The sequence below is a fragment of the Lissotriton vulgaris genome, chromosome 9 (assembly GCF_964263255.1).
Source record: "Lissotriton vulgaris chromosome 9, aLisVul1.2, whole genome shotgun sequence".
NCBI classification, from domain to species: domain Eukaryota; kingdom Metazoa; phylum Chordata; class Amphibia; order Caudata; family Salamandridae; genus Lissotriton; species Lissotriton vulgaris.
Genome location: NC_141697.1, coordinates 976264952 through 976285702, shown reverse-complemented (window position 1 = coordinate 976285702; position 20751 = coordinate 976264952). Strand labels below are relative to the sequence as shown.

Below are 20751 nucleotides of genomic sequence, written 5' to 3'. Positions count from 1 at the left end.
CACACCCAGTCAACAGATCTCGGTTTAATCCATCACCGTTCTTTAGCCCACTGTGCCACCCCAGTTCAGACATGGCCCTATGCAAATCAGTCTGACCCTGTGCCTCATAGGAACAGTCCAGCCCGAACTGCCAAGCCATGCCTTCCCTGGACTGGATTTAAGCTTCCTAGGACCGGTTTCTGGCATTACAGCCGTCTTCAGCCAGGCTTGCTTGAATCCAGTGGCAAAGTGAGCAAGGGACTCACGTCTGAGCATACCCTACCAACTTATGGCGAACAAAGTCAGACTGATTTGCATATGACGAAAAGCGTCTCCGAGCGAGTGCCGCCTTGGAAATTCCAACGCGCAGAACTGATGACATTGCGCGTTCTCTTCGGTGGCGAATAGATCTAACCAAGGCTCTCCCCACTGCTGAAAGAGGCCTTGCTCCACGTCCGAGTTCAGAGACCATTCGTGATCCATCATGCACAGGTGGCTGAGTTCGTCCCCCCTGGCGTTCAGGGAACTTGCCAGGTGTTGAACCACCAGGGTGTCGCCCTGGTGTTCCAACCATTGCCAGAGACGCAGAGCCTCCTGACAAAGTGTTCACAACCCTACCCCACCCTGTTTGTTGCAGTACCACATGGCGGTGGTGTTGTCCATGAACACCTGCACTACACTTCCCCGGACAGAGGGAAGGAATGCTTTCAGTGCAAGCGGATCGCCCGCAGCTCCAGAAGGTTGATGTGGAGCCGGGACTACTACGCCGGAGACCAGAGGCCTCTGATCTCCCTCTCCCCCTTGTGGCCTCCCCATCCCAGGAGGGAGGCATCTGTCACAACTACGTGCTCCGGTTGGGGAAGGGAGAGGGATCTGCCGCTGATCCAATCGCGGTCCGTGAGCCACCACTGCAACTGTCTCGCAGTGCCCTCCGAGATCAGTACATGGTCGGACAGGTTGCCCTGATGCTGTGCCCACTGAAACTTCAGGTTTCACTGCAGAGCATGCATGCGCCACCTGGTGTGATGCACCAGAAGGATACAAGAGGCCATCAGCCCCAAGAGCCACAGCGAAAACCTGACTGAGACCCGGAATAAAGGATGAAAGATTGGAATCAGACCTGAATATCCCACTGTTCGGGGGTATACACCCGAAACTGCGTCGAGTCCAGAACCGCTCCGATGAAAAGGAGCTTCTGAGAGGGGCACAGGTGTGACTTCGGCACATTGATGGAGAACCCCAGCGAGTGCAGGAGGTCGGGCGTAGTCTGGAGGTGGGAGACGACTGTCTGGGGGCAAGCTTGCCTTCAACAACCAATCGTCGAGATAGGGGAAGACTGAAACCCCTAACCTGCGCAGATGAGCTGCGACCACCGGCATCACTTTCGTGAACACCAGTGGGGCGCTGGTAAGGCCGAAGAGAAGCACAGTAAACTGAAGGTGCTCGCGGCCTACCGTGAACCGCAGGTAACGTCGGTGGGCCAACAGGACGGGGATGTGGAAATACGCATCCTGCAAGTCCAACGCTACCATCCAGTCTTCTGGGTCCAGGGCAGCTAGGACCTGAGCCAAAGGCAGCATCTTGAACTTCTCCTTTCGGAGGAAGCCCTTGACGCTCCGTAGGTCCAAGATAGGGCGTAGGCCTCCTTTGCCCTTCTTGGGTACCAGAATGTAGTGGAAATAGCAACCACGTCCTACTTCTGGCCCAAGAACGCACTCGTTGGTCCCCTTGGCCAAGAGGGCCGTAACTTCCTCATGCAGAAGTTGCAAGTGATACCCCGACATGCGGTGGTAATGTAATGTAATGTAATGTAAGGCATACTTTTATAGCGCGAACTGTCACCCAGAGGGTATCCTGGTGCTTTAACTCTACTACCCTCACACAGAGCACCAATTACGCTGCCCTAGGAAAGAGATAAGACTTCAGCCCTTTTTTGAAGGAAGAAAATTCCTTCAAGCTCCTCAAAGAGAGTGGCAAAGAGTTCCAGAGCTTGGCAGCAGTAAAACCAAAGGAACGGCCGCCCATCCAAGACCTTTGGATTCTAGGAACTACCACCAAGTGTGCTGAGGAGGACCGTAAAGGTCTGGCTGCTGAGTACCATGAAAAGAGCTCTTGCAACAAGACAGGCCCCTGTCCGTGAAGAGCCCTGAAGACTATACAAGAAGCCTTAAAACAGATGCGTTGATGGACAGGCAACCAGTGAAGGTCCTTGAGCGCCAAAGAGGAAGAAGCTGAGCACATCCGAGAAAGGGCCAGCTTGGCTGCCATATTCCGTATACGCTGCAGTTTACTGATCAGGGTGCTAAGGGCGCCCAGAAGCAGAGCGTTACAATAATCAAGTCTGCTAAGTATGATGCTGCGAACTACTTCAGGTCTGGCCGATGCAGGTAACATAGGAAGGATCTTGCGCAATGTTCGAAACAGCATCATACATGTAGCGGTTGTCTTATTTACAAAGGTATCCAGCTGTAGATTTGGGCCAAACATTACGCCCAAGTTGTGAGCAGCATCCGCTGCTGCAACCATGCCCGAGGTAGAAGCAGGCCAGAAATCCACAGGCAGAGGGAGAGGGGATCTATCCAATGAGCAGTGCAGCACCTCAGTTTTAGATCCATTAAACTGGAGAGAGTTGTGGCGCAGCCAGTCCGCAGTGGCTGTCATGCAGCGATGGAAAGTCTCCTTAGAGACAGCGTCTCTACCTTCAAAGGAGAATATAAGCTGCGTATCGTCGGCATAGTTGATTACAGAAATGCCAAAGGACTTGATCAGCCTGATCAGAGAACAGAGGTACAGATTAAATAAAATGGGGCTGATTGCCGATCCCTGAGGCACACCTTGCCCCACCTCTCTGATGCCATATCTAAACTGTGGCAAAGCCACCACCTGATGCCTGTTATGAAGATAGGAGACTAGCCAGTCCCGGGCCAAGCCGGCTACCCCGATCTCTTCCAATCTGCTAATTGGAGTGGCGTGGTTGACCGTATTGAACGCGGCCGACATGTCGAGCAGCACTAAAAAAGCTGCCCGGCCAATGTCGACCCAAGAACGAAGGTCATCCAGGACAACCACCAACGCGGTTTCCGTGCCATGAGCTGGCCGGAAGCCGAACTGAGCCACGTCCAAGCAGACATTAGTCTCCAAAAAGCTGGACAGAGATTTAGTGACAGACTTCTCCAAGATCTTAATAGGGAAGGAGAGCAACGAGATTGGTCTGTAATTCGCAGGGCAGGTGAGGTCCAGCGTGGCACTGCGGTGGCATGGCTGGAGGGGTCGCCTCGAAGGGGAGGGAGTAGCCCCTTCGGACTATTTGCACCACCCACCTGTCTGATGTGATGGTACGTCAGTGGAGGAGGAGATGGCGAACCCTGCCCCCCACTGGCGTCGAATGGGCCTGAAAACTCGGACTAGGACGACTCTGAGGCAGATGCTGCGGGGGCGGACGTGGACTGACCATGCTGTTGTCCCCGGCACCGCCACTGTGGTTACCACGCTCGCAACCGCTTTAAGGTAGGTTCTACGGCCTGTGGCTAGCTGGACGTGTGGGGGAGCCCCTTCCTTGGCCACGAAAGGGGCGAAAGGAGGAGGTTTGCTGGCGTTGGGCGAAGCCCAAGGACTTGGTCGTAGCCCTGGAGTCCTTGAAACGCACCAACGCACTGTCCGCCTTGTAGCCAAAGAGGCGACGGCCATAAAAGGACATGTCCATAAGGGTGGCTTGGACATCCTCCGAAAAGTAGGCGGACCTCAGCCAGGTGTGGAGGCGAACCGCCACTGTCGTCGCAATCATCCAACCCAGCGAGTCCGTGGTATCAAGTCCACATCGTATTGAATAGCGTGCTGCATCCCGTCCCTCTGTTAGGGCTTGAGTAAGCTTTGCCTGGACCTCCACCAGGCACTGCAGCAGCACTTCCGCAACCGTATCCCACAGAGAGTGGGCGTAACGGCCCAAAAGGCAGGCGGTGTTGACAGACCGCAACCCCAAACATAGAGAGGAGAACAGTTTCTTCCCAAACTGATCGTACCTTTTGGATTCCCGATCCGGAGGAGCGGTCGGGAATGCGGTCTGGGAGGTAGAGGCTGGATCACCAGGCTCTCGGGTGGGGTGAACGGACAGGAAGCTGGGGTCGCCCAGAGCCGGGCGGTGGGGTCAGGCCACGTTCCGATCTATGGGAAGGCTCGTAGAGGGCTTGGACCAGGTGCCCACCAGAACATCAGTGTTGGCTTGGTTAAACGGCAGGAGAGGCTCCGAGGAGCTTGCCTGCGGTTTGAGCACCTCAGTGAGGAGGTTAGTCCTCACGGCCGCGACAGGGAGCTCAAGAGCCAAGGCCTTGGCTGCCCTAGTCAACAACACGCTGTAAGCAGCCCCCTCCTCCGTAGCCACGGTAGGATGGGAGACAAATCCAGTGTTGGGCGAAGTGTCCAGACCACTGGCCTCCACCTGCTCGTCTGCCCAGTCCTGGTGCAACTGGCACTGCAGTGCCAGAGGTTCCTAAGGCCCCTCCCAGTTCTCCTCGTCATCCATCTCCTGATAGTCAGGAAAAAATGATGGAGCTGGGTCGTTGGTGAAGGCCTCACCAATCGGCGTTGAAGACGGTGCCGGGCGGCGCCGGTCCGACGCCGGATCCGGACTGGGGGTGGAACCAGGGACGATGTTGTCCGGGGATGGCGTCTGGGGCGACACCCTAGGTGACGGCGCAAGCGGAGGGGTTGAAGCACCCGACGGTGCCGGGGCTGGAGCCACTGTCCCGCTAGGGCTCCCAGACTGACCCACGGGGTCCGAAGAAGCCTCGGCGGGTTCCGACGGAGGGAAGCGCGACCTCATGGCCGTGAGGAAGGCACTAATCTCCTCCGGCTTCACGTGCAGCCCAGGGACCAGCGGGTATGGAGCAGGACGCGGCGCCTGCGGCCCGGCCGCGTCGAGCAAGCGTCGGGGGGGGAGTTGGAAGAGCGATGTCGCTTCTTCGACTTCTTTTTGGAGTGCCACAACCTACCTGAGGACTTGGAGTCCGACGAGTGGTGTTGACTGCGTTCCCGCGAACTGTCCCTCCACCTCCTCCTGGACCGGGACCTCGAGCGGCGGGGGGCCGACTGCAGGAGCTCGAGACGCTTACGGGACCACTCCCGTCTAGCCTTCGAGGTCAAGGCCCGGCATTTGGGGCACGACTTGTCATCGTGGTCAGCCCCGAGACAGTAAAGGCACAGACGGTGGGGGTCGGTCACCGACATCAAGCGGTGACATTCGTTGCAGGGTTTGAACCTGGGCATCCCTACAGGCACCGCGAGTCGAGGAACGACTCGAAAAGTGATCCAAAATAGATCACAAAGTTAGTCAAAAAATGACTAAGAGTACTGCTCTTTCCGGATCTGTGCTTGCTGGCGCGGAAAAAAGAAGAACTGACGTCAGCGCGGGAGAGCGGCATCTAAGTGCTCCGACGTCTTTCGCCCTTGGGTACTAGTCCCATTTTGGTACTTACATCACATTCTATTATTTAGTATCTAGTTTGCCCGCCCGGTTGCGCCCTATGTTTTGTTCTTTGCTACTTAGCTCTTTCTAAAGTATTTCTTGTGTGTAATTCATATCACCGGGCAGGAGATATACCAAGTTAGTGTCTAGTATGTATTAATAAATACAAAGTATTTTTACACTCCCCTGATGTGGTTCCTTCTTGTATGAAAAGCTAACTATAGTGGTACATGCACTTGCTTAACACCGCTCCTGAATAAGACTTATTCCGCAGTTTTCAGTGTGGGTAAGGTGGAAATAAGACTGAAGGGAATAGTGTAAGCTCCACTGTAGTGGTCTCCACAACTAGCGAAAAAGTTTGCTCATCTATGCTAACAAAGACCCTGTAGTTAGTGCACATGCATTTCCATCCTGACTTTCAAATAGCACAGAGAGAAAAGTGTTGAAAATAGTTTACATTTCTCAAAGCAATGGTACAAAATACAGATGCACGCAATGCTGCAAAAGAAGCATTCAACCACACTCCCGGTTTAAGTTTCTTCCTATATTAATAGGATTTTTCAATTGTTAACGGAAGATTCAATAAAAGAGGTCAATGTTTGTAACGTTATACATAATGATACTCCATTTCGTTGTTTCCTAGAAGATTGGAATTTGTGTTATTTTTAGAGCAATTCATCTGTGACAAATTAGCTGGGCTTGAAGCTGATCAACAACTCCTCATGCCTCTCCATTGTCAGCATCTAGCAAAAACGCCAAGTTTCTTAATTTTATTAAACTGCTTAGTCCAAAAGCTTCATTGTTTTCAGTTTCTTCTTAGCTGAACCTATTTCTGGAATTGAGGTTTCTGATTTCATGTCAGAGGGCAACTGCCTCACATACAAGTGGGTGCCACTGAAGCAATGTAAAAGAAGGGTTCTTGAAAGGTGGCAGTGTGTGATGTACTGTATGGCTCTGTGAGTGAGTTATATGATGGGCCAGGTGCAGATGTTACCTGAGCTACAGCTGGCCACATGGTTGTTCTTACCTCAAAAATACCTATAAGAACAATATTGCATAGCTCATAGTACTGTAGTGTAGTACTGCAGCTTGTGGATAACTCTCACTTTCTGGCAGCTAAAGAAGAGTAAGTCTCATGACCAAGGCTGAAAATCTACAAAGCAATTCATATATTTAAAAATGCCAGAAATCCCATATGACTTACATGAGCACTAAATTAAACTTGTACTACTAAACATAAAATGTTATGGGGAAGGGAACTTACACAATACATTTTCAATTTCTCCATATAAATCAAAGCAATGATCACTACCAAGGATTTATCACATACCTGATATAAACAAGCAATAAAAGAACACTCACTTTTGTCCTTTGTCGGCAGAGGATTTTCTATCAAGACCCTGACTGAGGATATCTTGGTGAAGCAGTGGCAGTAGGTTGATGACAATAACTCCCTGTCTCTCCTCATCATCCAAATTAAACATGTCTTTGAGCGGAAATAGGAAGTTCCTGCAAAAAAAGAACACCAAGGTAAAACACCAGGGAAAATCTAATCAGTGGAAATCAGTGTAAAGTGAGGAAATCAGGAAAGCACATATAAAAAGGTTCATAACTTGCTAGTAACTAGTCCAGATCAAAATTGTGTGAAACCCATTCTTCAGGTCTTCCAAACACATTTTAAATTGCTTTCTATTTTGTCATTAGATTGTATACTAGAATCAAAAGATTACAGAGTTGCAATTTGACCATTCATTTATGTATTTTTGGGTTGATAAGATTCTAACAAGCATGGCAGTCAATAAGATGGTACCACAATGTAGATCCAACAGATTCGAGAAATAACCCACGCTGTATGGTATAAGAACATTGCAAGTCACAGAGGGCTTCATGGCTGTATATAACAAATGTTTAATTCCTTATTAGTACAGAGTCACACCACCACGGTTTCCCCAAATCATTTGTAACCTTTAATCTTTAACACCTTGGTATTAAAGGGAGACTCTGTGTGCATATATTTTGACGAAATGGTAAACCTGTACTGTGAAATAAAATTGTAAAACTTCAGCTTGTAATCTATTGAAAAAACTATCTTGAGTCACTATCAAAGCTGTCTGTAATTCATAATGTGTTACAACATGCCAAAAAATAAGATAAGCTACTTACCTTCAGTAACAGTGTTTCAAGTGGATAGTCCCTCTTCCCACAGATTACTTACCTTCTGAACCTCGCCAAGTGCGAAACTGGATTATGAAAGTCATCATACCAATAGCACTATTGCAGTAGTAAGTGAAGCCATGTCCTTCTAGATGCAGCTCGACTTTGTATCCGGACATAATGACATGGGGTTGATGAAGAACCACTTGATGTGCTGCTACCAGTTCTTTAGGCTTTCCACTCATAAAAGGAATAACATAAGACTATGAAGCGATGGGATGGGACCAGAGCAGCATACCGACCACCCAGTCAACTGATTATTACCATGGAAATGTATCGAAAGAACCAAAGCTAAGAACCAATTGTTCAAAGTGGGGAAGACCAGAGAAATCTGCATGAAGAAACAGTTGAGAATGGATTACTGAGAGTAACCCGTTTTTCTGAGAGATTTCTCACCTTTTCAATGAGTACTCTGAGAATGTCAACCTCTGAGAAGGGTCTGAAGACAGTAACACAAAAAAGGAAATCACATAACACACTGATCCACCAAAATACCCTATACTCCACTCCTGGATATCATACCATATAAGACCTTAATTCCAGCATGAAAGCGCACACAAGTGAACAGCGATACCCTTTTTTGGGTATGCACAACTAACATAAATATGATCTAAACAACTAAACGACTCTCCTTCATACTATCCATAAAAAGCTACAAACCTTCTAGGGTCCAACCATCAGAATCTCTTCTCCTCGTCACAAGGGTGAGGAGGGGGGAGTAAAATGAGCAAAGTGACAAACTAAGCCATGAGGAAAAGAGAGATCACTTTGGACAGAACAAACACATACAGTATGGTGAGACTACTGATAAAATTATGGCTTACCAACTTTGCAAGCTGAAGTTATTGTGACTTTTTTTTTTTAAAGTAAACAACCTCAAACAGTTCTGTATAGGCTCAAATCACACTGTCATTAGAATCATCAAAAGTAAATTAAGATCCTACAGCGGAACCAAAAATACAGCAGGCAAGAGCAAACAAGGAAAGCAGTTCAAGAAACAAATCACCTCCACAGGAAGGTCCTATTGGCTGTCAGAATTGCAGAGACTGTTAATTGCATAGCATTTATGCTTTACATTCTGCATGCCCACTGAGTGAATTACAACCGGAAAAAACACAATTCAACAAGGGCCGTACCTATAGAGCTTCTTAAGGAAGAAGCCTGAAACACACTGCCCTACTTGGTCATATACTGCATTGCAATAGTGTTGTCCATGAGCACCTGAATCGTCAGTCCACCAAACGAAGGCAGAGAGCACTTCAGCCTCACACAAGTCACCCTCTGCTCCAATACGCTGATGTGCAACATGTGCTCTGCAGCAGAACTAAACTCTATATTTTGTCCTCCAAATGCCCTCACCAACTGAGGGAAGATACATTGCCACCATACTCATCTGGGTAGGCAGTAAACAAAATAGGAGACCAAATTTAGAATGGGAGTGAATAACCACCACAGAAGGTCATGTGTTATAGCATATTACACATCAACTCTTCGAAATGACCCTCCAGGTGTTTAAGCCACTTGGGGCTCAGACAGCACTAAAAGGCCATGAATACCTCTCTCAGGAGGAAATAAGTTTGAGACGAATAAGCCAACTGTCTGAGAACCACAAATTACAAGTCTGGTGGATCATCAGTTTTCTGATGGTGGTGTCCCAGCTCACTCTGCCATCAGAAAATTACTCCAACAGCTTCCCAGAATAGGATCCACTGGAGTAAGAGAATCAAACTGTCCACCTTATTGACAAAGGACGTTCTGAAGTCATCTTTTTTTCTGCACATCATTGCCAGGTAAAACGTGGCTGTCACGACCAGCAAAAAATGATGGCTCCCACACCCTGGGAGAAAATTCACCGTGTGTGGTGGCATTTTTTTGTTTTTCAGAAACAAACTTCTGCTTTGGAACCCCTGGCTGCCAAATACACAAGAAACACTGGTCCAACGGAGGACCCTCTCGGGATACTCATTGCATACACTTGAAGATCTATTTCCTAATAGGCATGTATTCTCCCGCACGGAAGATGCATGCTTTCAAGACACCACCCATATGGGTTACTTTGTCCTGCAGAGTCTTCAGGGAGAACTTAGGGCTCAGGTTCCAACCTACCTGCTGGAGCTAGAGGAATTCCTACCTTTAAAGCTGATTATCACTGATTCAGATAGGGTTCATTTAATTTCGAGACTATACCGTCCCAGTTTAGCTCTGTTACCTACCCACAACTCTAACCTATGAGCTGCCAGAGAAAAAAACCTTTGACACTCTCTTCCCGATCAAAAATAGTATGCATGCTGTGCACTAACACGCTTAGTATCTCTCAAACATCGTCATAAGCCATTACGTTACACATTTTTACGGCAAGCATATGTTACTCTGGCCAAACTTTATCACATAGACCCAACTTGAACATCTGAATGCCCCAAAGGACAAACCCTATTGGCAGATTTTACCCACATGATGTGGACCTATAATGAGATTGACTCATATTGGCAATAAGTTTTCGCTACACTTGCCCGTATGACACAATTTGCTAATGAGCCCTCCCCCTTATTAGACCTATTGGGCTATGTCAAGGATATACCTAAATCATTGCGTCGTGTTGTAGCAATTGCCCTACTCATTGCTAAGAGAAATTGCTGTACACGGGGGAAACAAACACTCACCCACCACGGAAATGTTGATCAAAAGTCTAATATACTGCAACAAAAACAGTGAGCTCCATGCAGCCCTACAGCCGCCCACCTCCAGACCCGAGATATTTAGCAACCATTGAGAGATTACCTCCTCACATTAGCCCTTTCTGGCAACACACAATCACTGTGAATATCTTTGCCATACATGACTGCACCATTTTGTGGAGAATTATATGACATTGCAGAACAAACAGGGGGCATCTCTGCTTCTATATCACACTTATTCATATCAATTTATCTTAGCTGCTGTCTGCACGGTATGGGTTTGCTCATAATGATTTCTGTGGCATCTGTCCTGTGTATTGGAATAATTGTAAAATGCTACATATACGCGATGATCTGGTATGTTTGTATGGTACAACAGAAAACGCAAAAAAATAAAGTTTAACAAAAAAAAGAAGCCACTAATGTCTCGTAGTGGTATGGAATGAAGCTCATGACGGTGCTCAACAAATGTTAATATGGGGACACCCTGGACGAAACTAAAGAGGCGGGTTTTGTAGAATGGGCCCGAATACTGAAGAAAGGGGACGAAACACAATGGCAGTTTTATCCATAGCGTGAAGTGATTTTATGAATTTTTTCAAGAAATAAAAGAATAAAAGAAATCTTTGATTTCAATCAACTCACATCAACTATTGATTTGTTCTCTGGGAAGATTGAATTCTGTGTTTGAACTTTGGACACTAATAGCTGTTATTTACTACTTACTCAATTACTGTCTCTAAAGTGCAAGACCAATAAGTTAGACATCCTGTGCAACAGTATTTATGTAAAATATCCTTCCTGCAATGTCAACATACCTCCTTGTGCAATGTTCTAAAAATAACCAGATATTTAGTGCGTTCACTAACCACCTGTAAGTTCCCGGTCAGAGGAGGCCAGGAAGGGGCGTGACCCGGGCTGTACACTGTGGACTTATTCCAAATGATCTTGTATCGGAATGTCTCCCCTATTTCTTTATAATGTGAAAGAGAATGGGTATGGTTGTTATGGGGTCTGTCACATATAAGAGAATGTCATCTGCATAGAGCAAGATCTTCTCCTACATGCCATCATTGGGAGTAATTTGAAAACCTCAAACCTCTGGATGAGTGCATAAAGCATAAGGCAAAGATTTGATAGTAAGTGCGAAACGGACTTGGGAAAGAGGACATCCCTGTGGTGTCCCACGGTCGACTGGGAAGCTCGATGACAATCTACCATTGACTTCTACCGCAGCTATTGGTGCATTATATAATAAAGCTACCCATCGCTGAAATTTCAGTTCAAACCCAGATTTAGCATAGCTCACGTACAGCTCAGGAATGACCAATGCACCACATCAAACGCTTTTGCAGCGTCCATAGACAGAAAGACGTGCAGGGCATCACAGTCCTTAACTTTCATGAGCCAATTATGTGTCCTGTGGAGATTCAGCCAGATAGCACGACTCAGCATAAACTCGGACTTATGTTGTGTATAACGGGTGTGATGTGCTTCAAGAGACGGGTGGCAAGAATTGTAGCTAGTGTTTAACCTCCGTGTTTAGTAAGGAGATAGGACAATATAAGTCGCATTTATCTTTGGGTTTACCATCTTTATGTGTAACCATGATCATAGCTGTCCAGGGGAAGGATGCAGTCTTGTAAGCATCTTGGTAGAGACACAGTAAGTGGGGACCCAATAAATGTATGCAGCGTTTATATAGTTAGGCCTGTATACTGTTGGGGCCAGGTGTCCTACCCAGGAGTAGTTCAGCAACAGCCGCCAGTATTTCTATTAACGCTAGGTCTTCCTCTAACCCCCTGGCCTCCTCTTCTCCCAACAGCGGGGTCGGTATGACCACCAGGTAGTCTTCTATTTCTGAGGGATTACTGTGAGGGTGTGCCTCATAGTACGCCTTCTTATGTGTGAATGCATTCGCAATTGTTTCGTCTGTGGTTTAGGTAATTCCTGGGTTGTAGACAATTTCCAGCACTTATAGGGCCTCTTTCTTGCTTAACGAGGCAAGAAGTTTCCCTGTTTTTTCTCCAACTTCGTAGAGTTGGTGTAATGACACCCGTCCCTGGTTCCTAGCTGTATCCAAAGGTAGGTTGCGATATTCTAGTCTCAATGTTTCTAACTATCGCACGACCAAATGATATATCTTATCGATAGCCTGCCTCTCTAAATGGAGTATCGGCTGCTCAAGGCGTTCTAATGTCTCAATCCCCTTTCTTTTTTTGCATGCAAGTACATTTTGAGCCTTATCACGTAACACTGTTTTGTAAGCTTCCCACAATACAGCCCTGAAAAGACAGAATTCTCATTCTCTGAAAAGGAAATTTCTGTATCAGCCCGAATACCCCTTAGGGTCTTGCCATCCAGCAGGTCCCAGGCATTAAGCCACCACCCGCCAGACCAAGAAATCTTGTTCCCAACTGCACCAGAAGAGGGGAGTGATCCGAAAGTCCCCAGGCTAGATATTCCGCCCGTCCTATTTCATCTATCTTGCCCACTGGTACAGATATGTAGTCCAATCTAGAATACACTTTATGGGCGCCTGAAAAATATGAATATTGTCTACCATGTGGGTGTTGACATCGTCATAAATTAATGAGTCCGAAATTGTTAGCAAAATGTGACAATAGGGTGGTGCATGTCGGTCGCCCACTAGTCCCAGAGCAGTCTAGTGATGTATGCATTAGGTCATTAAAGTCACCCCCTATCACATAGAGATGAGGGCGTTTCCAGAAGGATATCCACCACCTTACTCAAGGTAGAGGCCTGCAGTCGACGTGCAGGGTGATTTCATGCCTGCCCCACATCCCTGTGACTCCAACAATACATCCCAGGTGGTTCGTCCATCTGCACATCACTTGAAAAGGAGGGGACTTTTTGATTAATATTGCCACTCATCGAGAGTCAGAGATGTAGCCCACATGGGCCAAGGTGGTATAAGGGTCCCTACCGAGAAAATCACAGTGAGTGACCTGTAGGTGGATCTCTTGAAGCATGACTATGTCAGGCTGCATTTGTTTAATATACTGTGTCAGCAATCCCGGTTTAATCTTATCGCCTAAACCACTGACCTTCCATGTCATTACTGTAAAGGTAGGGGTCATGGTGCATGGTTACTAAGCATCTCATTGGTACGTGGAAAACTCATGAAGCCCTGATGTGTCATTAAGTGCATCTGCCCTCTAAAAGTCTGTGCGACCAAACAGAAACAAAAGGGACTGAACCTCCCTTCCTCCCCACCAACCCCGCATCACTAAACCACTTCATCAAACAGAAATAGCTGTGTGCAAGAGGAGGTGTCTCTCGGCCACCCCCCAAATACTAATCAATGCAAATGAACACTTGTAACATCAAAACAAATAAAAGGCAAAAGCAGACCGGTGAGGGTCACAACACAAACTTGATCCCTAATATAAGGGTGTCTGAGATGTCATTTGCTTGGTTAGATCTTGAGTGGCTGGTTTGTTTGGTGCCAGTTCATATTTCAGTTTTCCCCAGATCTTGTGGTTCTAGCTGTGCCGGTTGTTGACCGGTGTGTATAGTCTGCCCCATGACAGAGATTTTGTCAGCAAGGGAATGCACGCTCTCGGCCCCCGATGAAATCTCGGACTCTCCTGAGTCCAAAGGGTGTCCTATTGACTCATTCTGTCTTTGGCTCTTTTAGTGGATATATCATGGACTCCTTCCATGTCTGTAGAGAGCTCCCTTCCTGCTGACTCTTCCTCATCAGCGTGTAGGGGGGTCCCCACACCTCCACGCATCAGCTTATGGTCACTCCTTCATCTCCTATGTACAGTGTCCTTGGGCCTGTATAGGAGGCTGGCTTAGTATATGGTGCACACCTAAAGGAGTGATGCGCCTTGAACTACTCCAGGCCACTCTTATGTTGATTTTAGTGGTCTTTGATAGCCTTAGGCTCTCATAGTGGTACCTGTGGAGAGCAGCCTTCAGGCCTATCTTGCATGAGTATAAAGCAGCTTGTTTCACCAACTTTAATCAATAGTGTAGGTTAGATGAAGTAGAACCACACAATGTATATGAAAAATAAGGCTATTTATTACCCAAAACAATCACTATCACATTGTTATAGCTCCTAACCGGAGATATCAACATTACACATGGAAAAACTTCAATGCAATCAGGTAAGTAGCACAAATGTACACTGGTCTCCAGGGGGAGACAAAACCATATACTAAATAAGTGGAATGCAAACTACAAGGAGGAAGGGGACATGGACCAGAGGACACAGAAGAGCTGGGGGTACAAGAAACCACCTGAGGCGAGTTCCCAGGAACTCCACGAAGGCTGTGTGCAGAGTGGAAATACAGCCACAGGCTCAACAGAAGTCGATAAAGAAGATGCAGTTTTAAAGAAGGACCCTTCCCAGAGGACCCCGAAGAAATCCTTTGAAGGATGGAAGGTTGGAGAGCCACCCCATCTATGGATGCCCCAGGAACAAGGTTATCTACACCAGGGAAGCCAGGTGAGTAGGGGTGAAGTGACATTGAAACCGCCCGCAGACGACAGAGGGAGACTTGGGAAGAAATGCCTCTAGAGAAGTCTGTGAAGATGTCCGGTGGAACCCAACGGTGGATTCTTAAAGAGGAGACCCTGCAATCAGAGGGGACAGAGTCTATGCCACTCAGAGGTGACCAGGAGGCATGGAGACACAATGCCAACCTGTCAGGAAAATCAGAAGAGTTGATGACCTTGTTGCTGGAGCTGTTGGGACCAGGAAATGCTGTGGAAGAGAAGGAGCCATACACAAGCTGTCTCACGTTGGTGTCTAGGAGTTCATTGTCCGGTGGGAGAACCAACAAGCCTTGTTAGTCCCAACTGGTGTGGAAGACGAAAAGATGCAATTGTTGGGAACAGCAAGGTCCAAGGAAGAAAACAAGTTACTTAAATGTAACTTTGGTTCCCCAGTATTGGAAACTTTCATAGATTCCCATGCTTTGTATCATTCCCCATCGTCGGAATGGGAGCCTCCGTAAATAAAAAATACCATAGTAGTAAGCACAAAAGTGAAAAAAAGGCCTAGGCCTCATCTCATTTTGTAGCTTATCCACCTCTTTTTGTAAAAGAGACCAAATTCTTGCAATAACCAATCAGAGCAGCCTCACCACATAGAACCTTCCTGAGAGAGCCTCAGAGCCTCAGATTTTCGTAACCGTGGTGGAACAGCAACAATCTTTGTACAATTAGGCTGAGCTTTCCCAGGGGAGGAGGGTGGGTGCATGTGAATCTATGAAAGTTACCAATACTGGGGAACCAAAGTTACAGATAAGTAACTTGTTTTCTTGCCCCAGTATTGGAACTTTCATAGATTCTCATGCTTTGAATCAGAGTAGCTAGCAGTAAACGTAAGGCATATTTTGTCACCTGTATATCTGCAAACACAATACCTTATTCTGATAAGAAAAACAGATATATATATATATATATATATGTGTGTGTTCCACCAATGAACCCCTCCGGTCCAAGAAGGCACACAGCACTCTCCCCACCTCCGGCATGCGTGCCTTTCTGTCACACGCAATTACATCCTTCTTCATATCAATTCCATGTCGACGCGTTTCAAGGCAGGAACGCCTCTTCATCAGGACACTGCATAGGAAAAGAAGGAGAAGATCTCACCACTCCATTCATTGCACGTTTTTATTCAATGAACAACGCCCTAAGTGGGTGTGGCAACATCATAACTACCAGTGGCATGCTGGTCTTTGAATTCCCATGAGTAGTGAGTTCTATTTTATCCATTTAGTAGGTTCCTATTTTCCTATATTTGTTTCGCAGCTTTTGTGATTCCTATAGTAGGATAGAAGTTCTGTATCGCGTGCTTGATCGCCCCAGGAGAGTGCGCCTGGCAGAAAGGAACCATTCCTCTCATCGGCGTCTCCGCGCTCCGCTGATGTTTCAGCCAGAACCGAAGATGGTGCTCTTCTCCGCGGCTAGGGGCATCCGCGCAACAATGTTCCACCAATGAACCCCTCCAGTCCAAGAAGGCACACAGCATTCTCCCCACCTCCGGCATGCGTGGCTTACTGTCACACGCGATTACATCCTTCTTCAGATCATTTCCATGTCGACGCGTTTCAAGGCGGGAACGCCTCTTCATCAGGACTCTGCATAGGAAAAGAAGGAGAAGATCTCACCACTCCATTCATTGCACGTTTTTAATCAATGAACAACGCCCTAAGTGGGTGTGGGAACATCATAACTACCAGCGGCATGCTAATCTTTGAAGTCCCATGAGTAGTGAGTTCTATTTTACCCATTTAGTAGGTTCCTATTTTCCTATTTTTGTTTCGCAGCTTTTGTGATTCCTATAGTTGGATAGAAGTTCTGTATCGCGTGCTTGATCGCCCCAGGAGAGTGCGCCTGGCAGAAAGGAACCATTCCTCTCATGGGCCTCTCCGCGCTCCGCTGCTGTTTCAGCCAGAACCGAAGATGGTGCTCTTCTCCGCGGCTAGGGGCAGCCGCGCATCAATGTTCCACCAATGAACACCTCCGGTCCAAGAAGGCACACAGCACTCTCCCCACCTCCGGCATGCGTGCCTTTCTGTCACACGCGATTACATCCTTCTTCATATCATTTCCATGTCGACACGTTTCAAGGCGGGAAAGCCGCAAACAAATATAGGAAAATAGGAACCTACTAAATGGACAAAATAGAACTCACTACTTAAGGGACTTCAAAGACCAGCATGCCGCTGGTAGTTATGATGCTGCCACACCCACTTAGGGCGTTGTTCATTGAATAAAAACGTGCAATGAATGGAGTAGTGAGATCTCCTTCTTTTCCTAAGCAGAGTCCTGATGAAGAGGCGTTCCCGCCTTGAAACGCATCGACATGGAAATGATATGAAGAAGGATGTAAGCACGTTTGACAGAAAGGCACGCATGCCGGAGGTGGGGAGAGTGCTGTGTGCCTTCTTGGACTCGGGATTAGTAGTATTGGTGGAAAGGCGTAGACAAATGCGCCGTACCAGGCTATCAAAAGTGCATTCCCCAAGGATCCCTGATGGTGATCCCTGCTTGCGTAGCACTGGCATTTGGCGTTCAGCGGTGTCGCAAAAAGATCGATGGTTGGGGTCCCCCAACGTGAAAATACTTCCTCGAGAATGGTCTGATCCCCTTCCCACTCGTGGCTGATTGACCTCTGGCGACTTAAAGCATCCGCTGTGGAATTGAGTGCCCCCGCAAGATGTTCCGCTGATAGAATGATCTTGTGTTGGATCACTCAGTTTCAAATTTTCTGTGCTTCCTTCGAAAGGGTACAGGATCTTGTCCGGCCTTGCTTGTTTATGTAGTGCATGGCCGTGGTGTTGTCCGTACGAACCAGCACTGTACGGTTCTGGATCCTTGGAAGGAAAGCCTGCAAGGCTAGACGAATAGCCATAAGTTCTAGCAGATTGATGTGTAATCTGCATTGGACTGCGCTCCAATGACCAATGACTTTCAGCTCTTGTAGAACCGCTCCCCAACCCTCCATGGAGGCATCTGTTGTCAGCACCATGGGGGATGGAGGAAGCTGGAATGTCAAACTCACTGAGATGTTTTCTTTAAACAACCACCAGCTGCTTGCTTTCTTCATCACTGGTGTTACCACGATTTTGTCGTCGAAGGAGCCTGTCGCCTGACGCCATCGTTTGTCTAGTTGCTCTTGCAGTGGACACATCCGAAGCCTGCAGTGCGGAATCAATGGTATGCAGGATGATATCGATCCGAGAAGGGATTTGTACCGACGGACCAACAAAGACTTCCTTGTCTGTAGGAGACGAGCTGACAGAATAAGCTTGCTCTGGCGTTCTTCTGACGGGAAAGCTTTGCAGCAATCCGTATCCATGATCGCACCCAAAAACTTCGCCCTCCTGGATGGCCGTAGGATTGATTTCTCTGTGTTGAGCCGAAGGCCCAGCTGCTTGAAAAGTTGACTGCAGCTCGTGACCGCTTTGGAAACTTCTTGGAACAAATAAGCCTTTACTAGCCAATCGTCCAGGTATGAGAAGACTTCTAAAGACTGCCTCCTTAGAAAAGCTGCCACAGGAGCTAGTACCTTTGTAAAGATTCTCGGTGCGGACCGGAGACCAAAAGGCAGCACCTTGAACTGAAAGTGGCTCTTGCCTACTGTGAATCGAAGATATTGCCTGTGAGCTGGGTGGATGGGCACATGGAAATATGCATCTTCCAAATCCACAGTTGCCATGTAGTCCCCTGGATTGAGCAGACGTAGAATGTCTGGAAGGGTGACCATCCTGAATGACAACCTGATGAGATAGGTGTTGAGCTCCCGTAGATCTAGTATCGGACGCCACTTCTCCTTTGTCTTGTGAACTAGGAAGAACCTGGAGTAAAACGCTTTCCCCTTTTGGGAGTGAGGTACAGGCTCTATTGCCCCCTTGATGAAGAGTTGGTGGGCCTCGAGACGAAGAAGACCAAGATGTTTGGGCGTGGTGGCGTCTGGCGCTCTTGTTGGAGGAAGATGTTGGAACTCCAAAGTGTGTCCTTTCTTGATGATATTCAGAACCCACTGGTCTGATGATATGACCTTCCAGCTGCATAGACAATGGGCAATCCTGCCCCCCACTGGTGTTAAAGAAGGGACAGGAACAGTAGAAAGAGCCACGGGGCCCTATTGTCTTTTAGAGTCGACTCTCCCCTGTCGCCCCTGACGTCCTCTCGATGGCTGGCGAGAGAAAGACGTCGATTGACCTTGCAACTGAGAATATTGGGGCTTGTATGATTGAGCAGGTTGTGAATAGGAAGAGTAGCGCTGTTGGTTTCCTCCTCTGTACGATGAGAAGCCTCTTCCTCTTGCACCCTTAAGAGGGATTTTGCGGTAGGTTAAAGTTCCTAAGGACTTGGCTGTCTCTGTATCCTTTTTTATGCCTTGCAAGGTATGTTCCACGTGTTTTCCAAACAACATTTCCCCATCATAAGGTAAGTCTAAAATCTTGTTTTGTACTTCCTGGCGAAACCACGGGGCTCGCAGCCATCCCTGACGCCGCAAAACAGCTGAACCTGCCAGCGCTCAGAATGCCGTTGTCGCTATATCCATAGCGCAGTCCATCACCTCTGAAGAGGCACGCTCACCTTCCATCAAGATTTTCTTGACTTCGTCCTTTGAAACATCTGGAAGTTCTTCTACAAATGGGGACAAGTCACACCACATCTGGCGATCATACCTTCCCAGGATAGCCAGAGCATTCGCTGCTCGAACGAGTAGGCTGGCCATTGTAGAGAACCTTTTCCCTACATTATCCAGACGCCTCCCTTCCTTATCCGGGGGTGTTGTCAGCGGCGTTGATGGATTCATGGATTTACTCTGCGCCGTCTGGAAGATGACAGAGTCTAGCTTTGGCTGACCAGTGAGGCATGCAGGGCTGCCCTCCGGCGCTTTATATTTCTTCTCCAGCCGGGGAAGAACCGGGAGGACCGTCGCTGGATTTTGCATGGCTTTTATACCATCCGACCAAACATGGTTTGGTCGGAGGGTATAATGATGGGGATAGAACGAACCGACTTTCTGTATGGCTCTTTGAAGTCGTATAAAAAACAGTCATATTGAACCGTCATAATGGGCAGACCAAATCTCTTAGACGCTCTTTCCATGAGATTATGAAAACCTCCAATGTCTGCCGGAGGGGAGGTTGCGGTGTCCGGCACTGGGAAAACTGGATCCTGAAGACCATCAATATCCCAGCCTCTATCTGGATCCTGGTCAGGGTCAACCTGCCGTTCTTCATCCGATGAGACATCATCATCCTGGATATTAACCACCTGTTGAGGCGGTTCCCTGAGCTCTGGCTCGCCTACCCTTGAAGGCAACGGTGTCTCAGCCACTGTCTGCGGAACCGGAGTAGGAGGTGAAGGAGGAGGTACTTGCTGTCACTCCGCCTAAGATGGAAACCTCCTCCTATAATTTTGTAACATTAACTGCAAGTCCGAGATAAGGGAGGACGGCATCGCCACCATTTCCTGGTGTGACCTTTGTGGAGATCTCTCTGGGTGAACATACACTTGAGGTCTCTCTTGCTGAACATAACTCTCCTGTTGAATATAGTGGTGCTCTTCCGTCTCGCCTTCATCAGAACTTGACCCCTGGCATTTGACCCGCAGGTCAGATGGGCTGTAAGCCGCCCCATAAGGACCTTCATCCTCCTCGTCAGATTCGTCGTCCAGAAGCAATGTGGGAGGTAAAGGTGTGACACGCCGCGGAGACGTCATTTGAGGTGTTATATGTCTCTTCCTGAGTGAAATGCAGAGTACTTGTTTCGTCGACGACGTCGTCGACAGAGTCGTCGTCGGTGGTAGCATCCTCGTCGACGGTGTCGTAGACTGAGTCGGCATAGACGAGACTGTGCTTGTTGTCGAAGGTTGGCTCGACGACGGCGAGATGACTCTCGTCGACGAAGGTTGGAT

General features: G+C 47.8%; 1 protein-coding gene across 1 annotated transcript in view; it reads right to left on the bottom strand.

Moving 5' to 3' along the window:
• The window catches only part of FANCD2 (FA complementation group D2), a 1101131-nt gene that overhangs the window by 747701 nt on the left and 332679 nt on the right, over window positions 1-20751 (bottom strand). The window contains exon 23 of the mRNA XM_086938826.1: window positions 6803-6949. Within this exon, the coding sequence (XP_086794952.1) occupies window positions 6803-6949 (147 nt within the window). The remainder of the gene's footprint in view (window positions 1-6802; window positions 6950-20751) is intronic.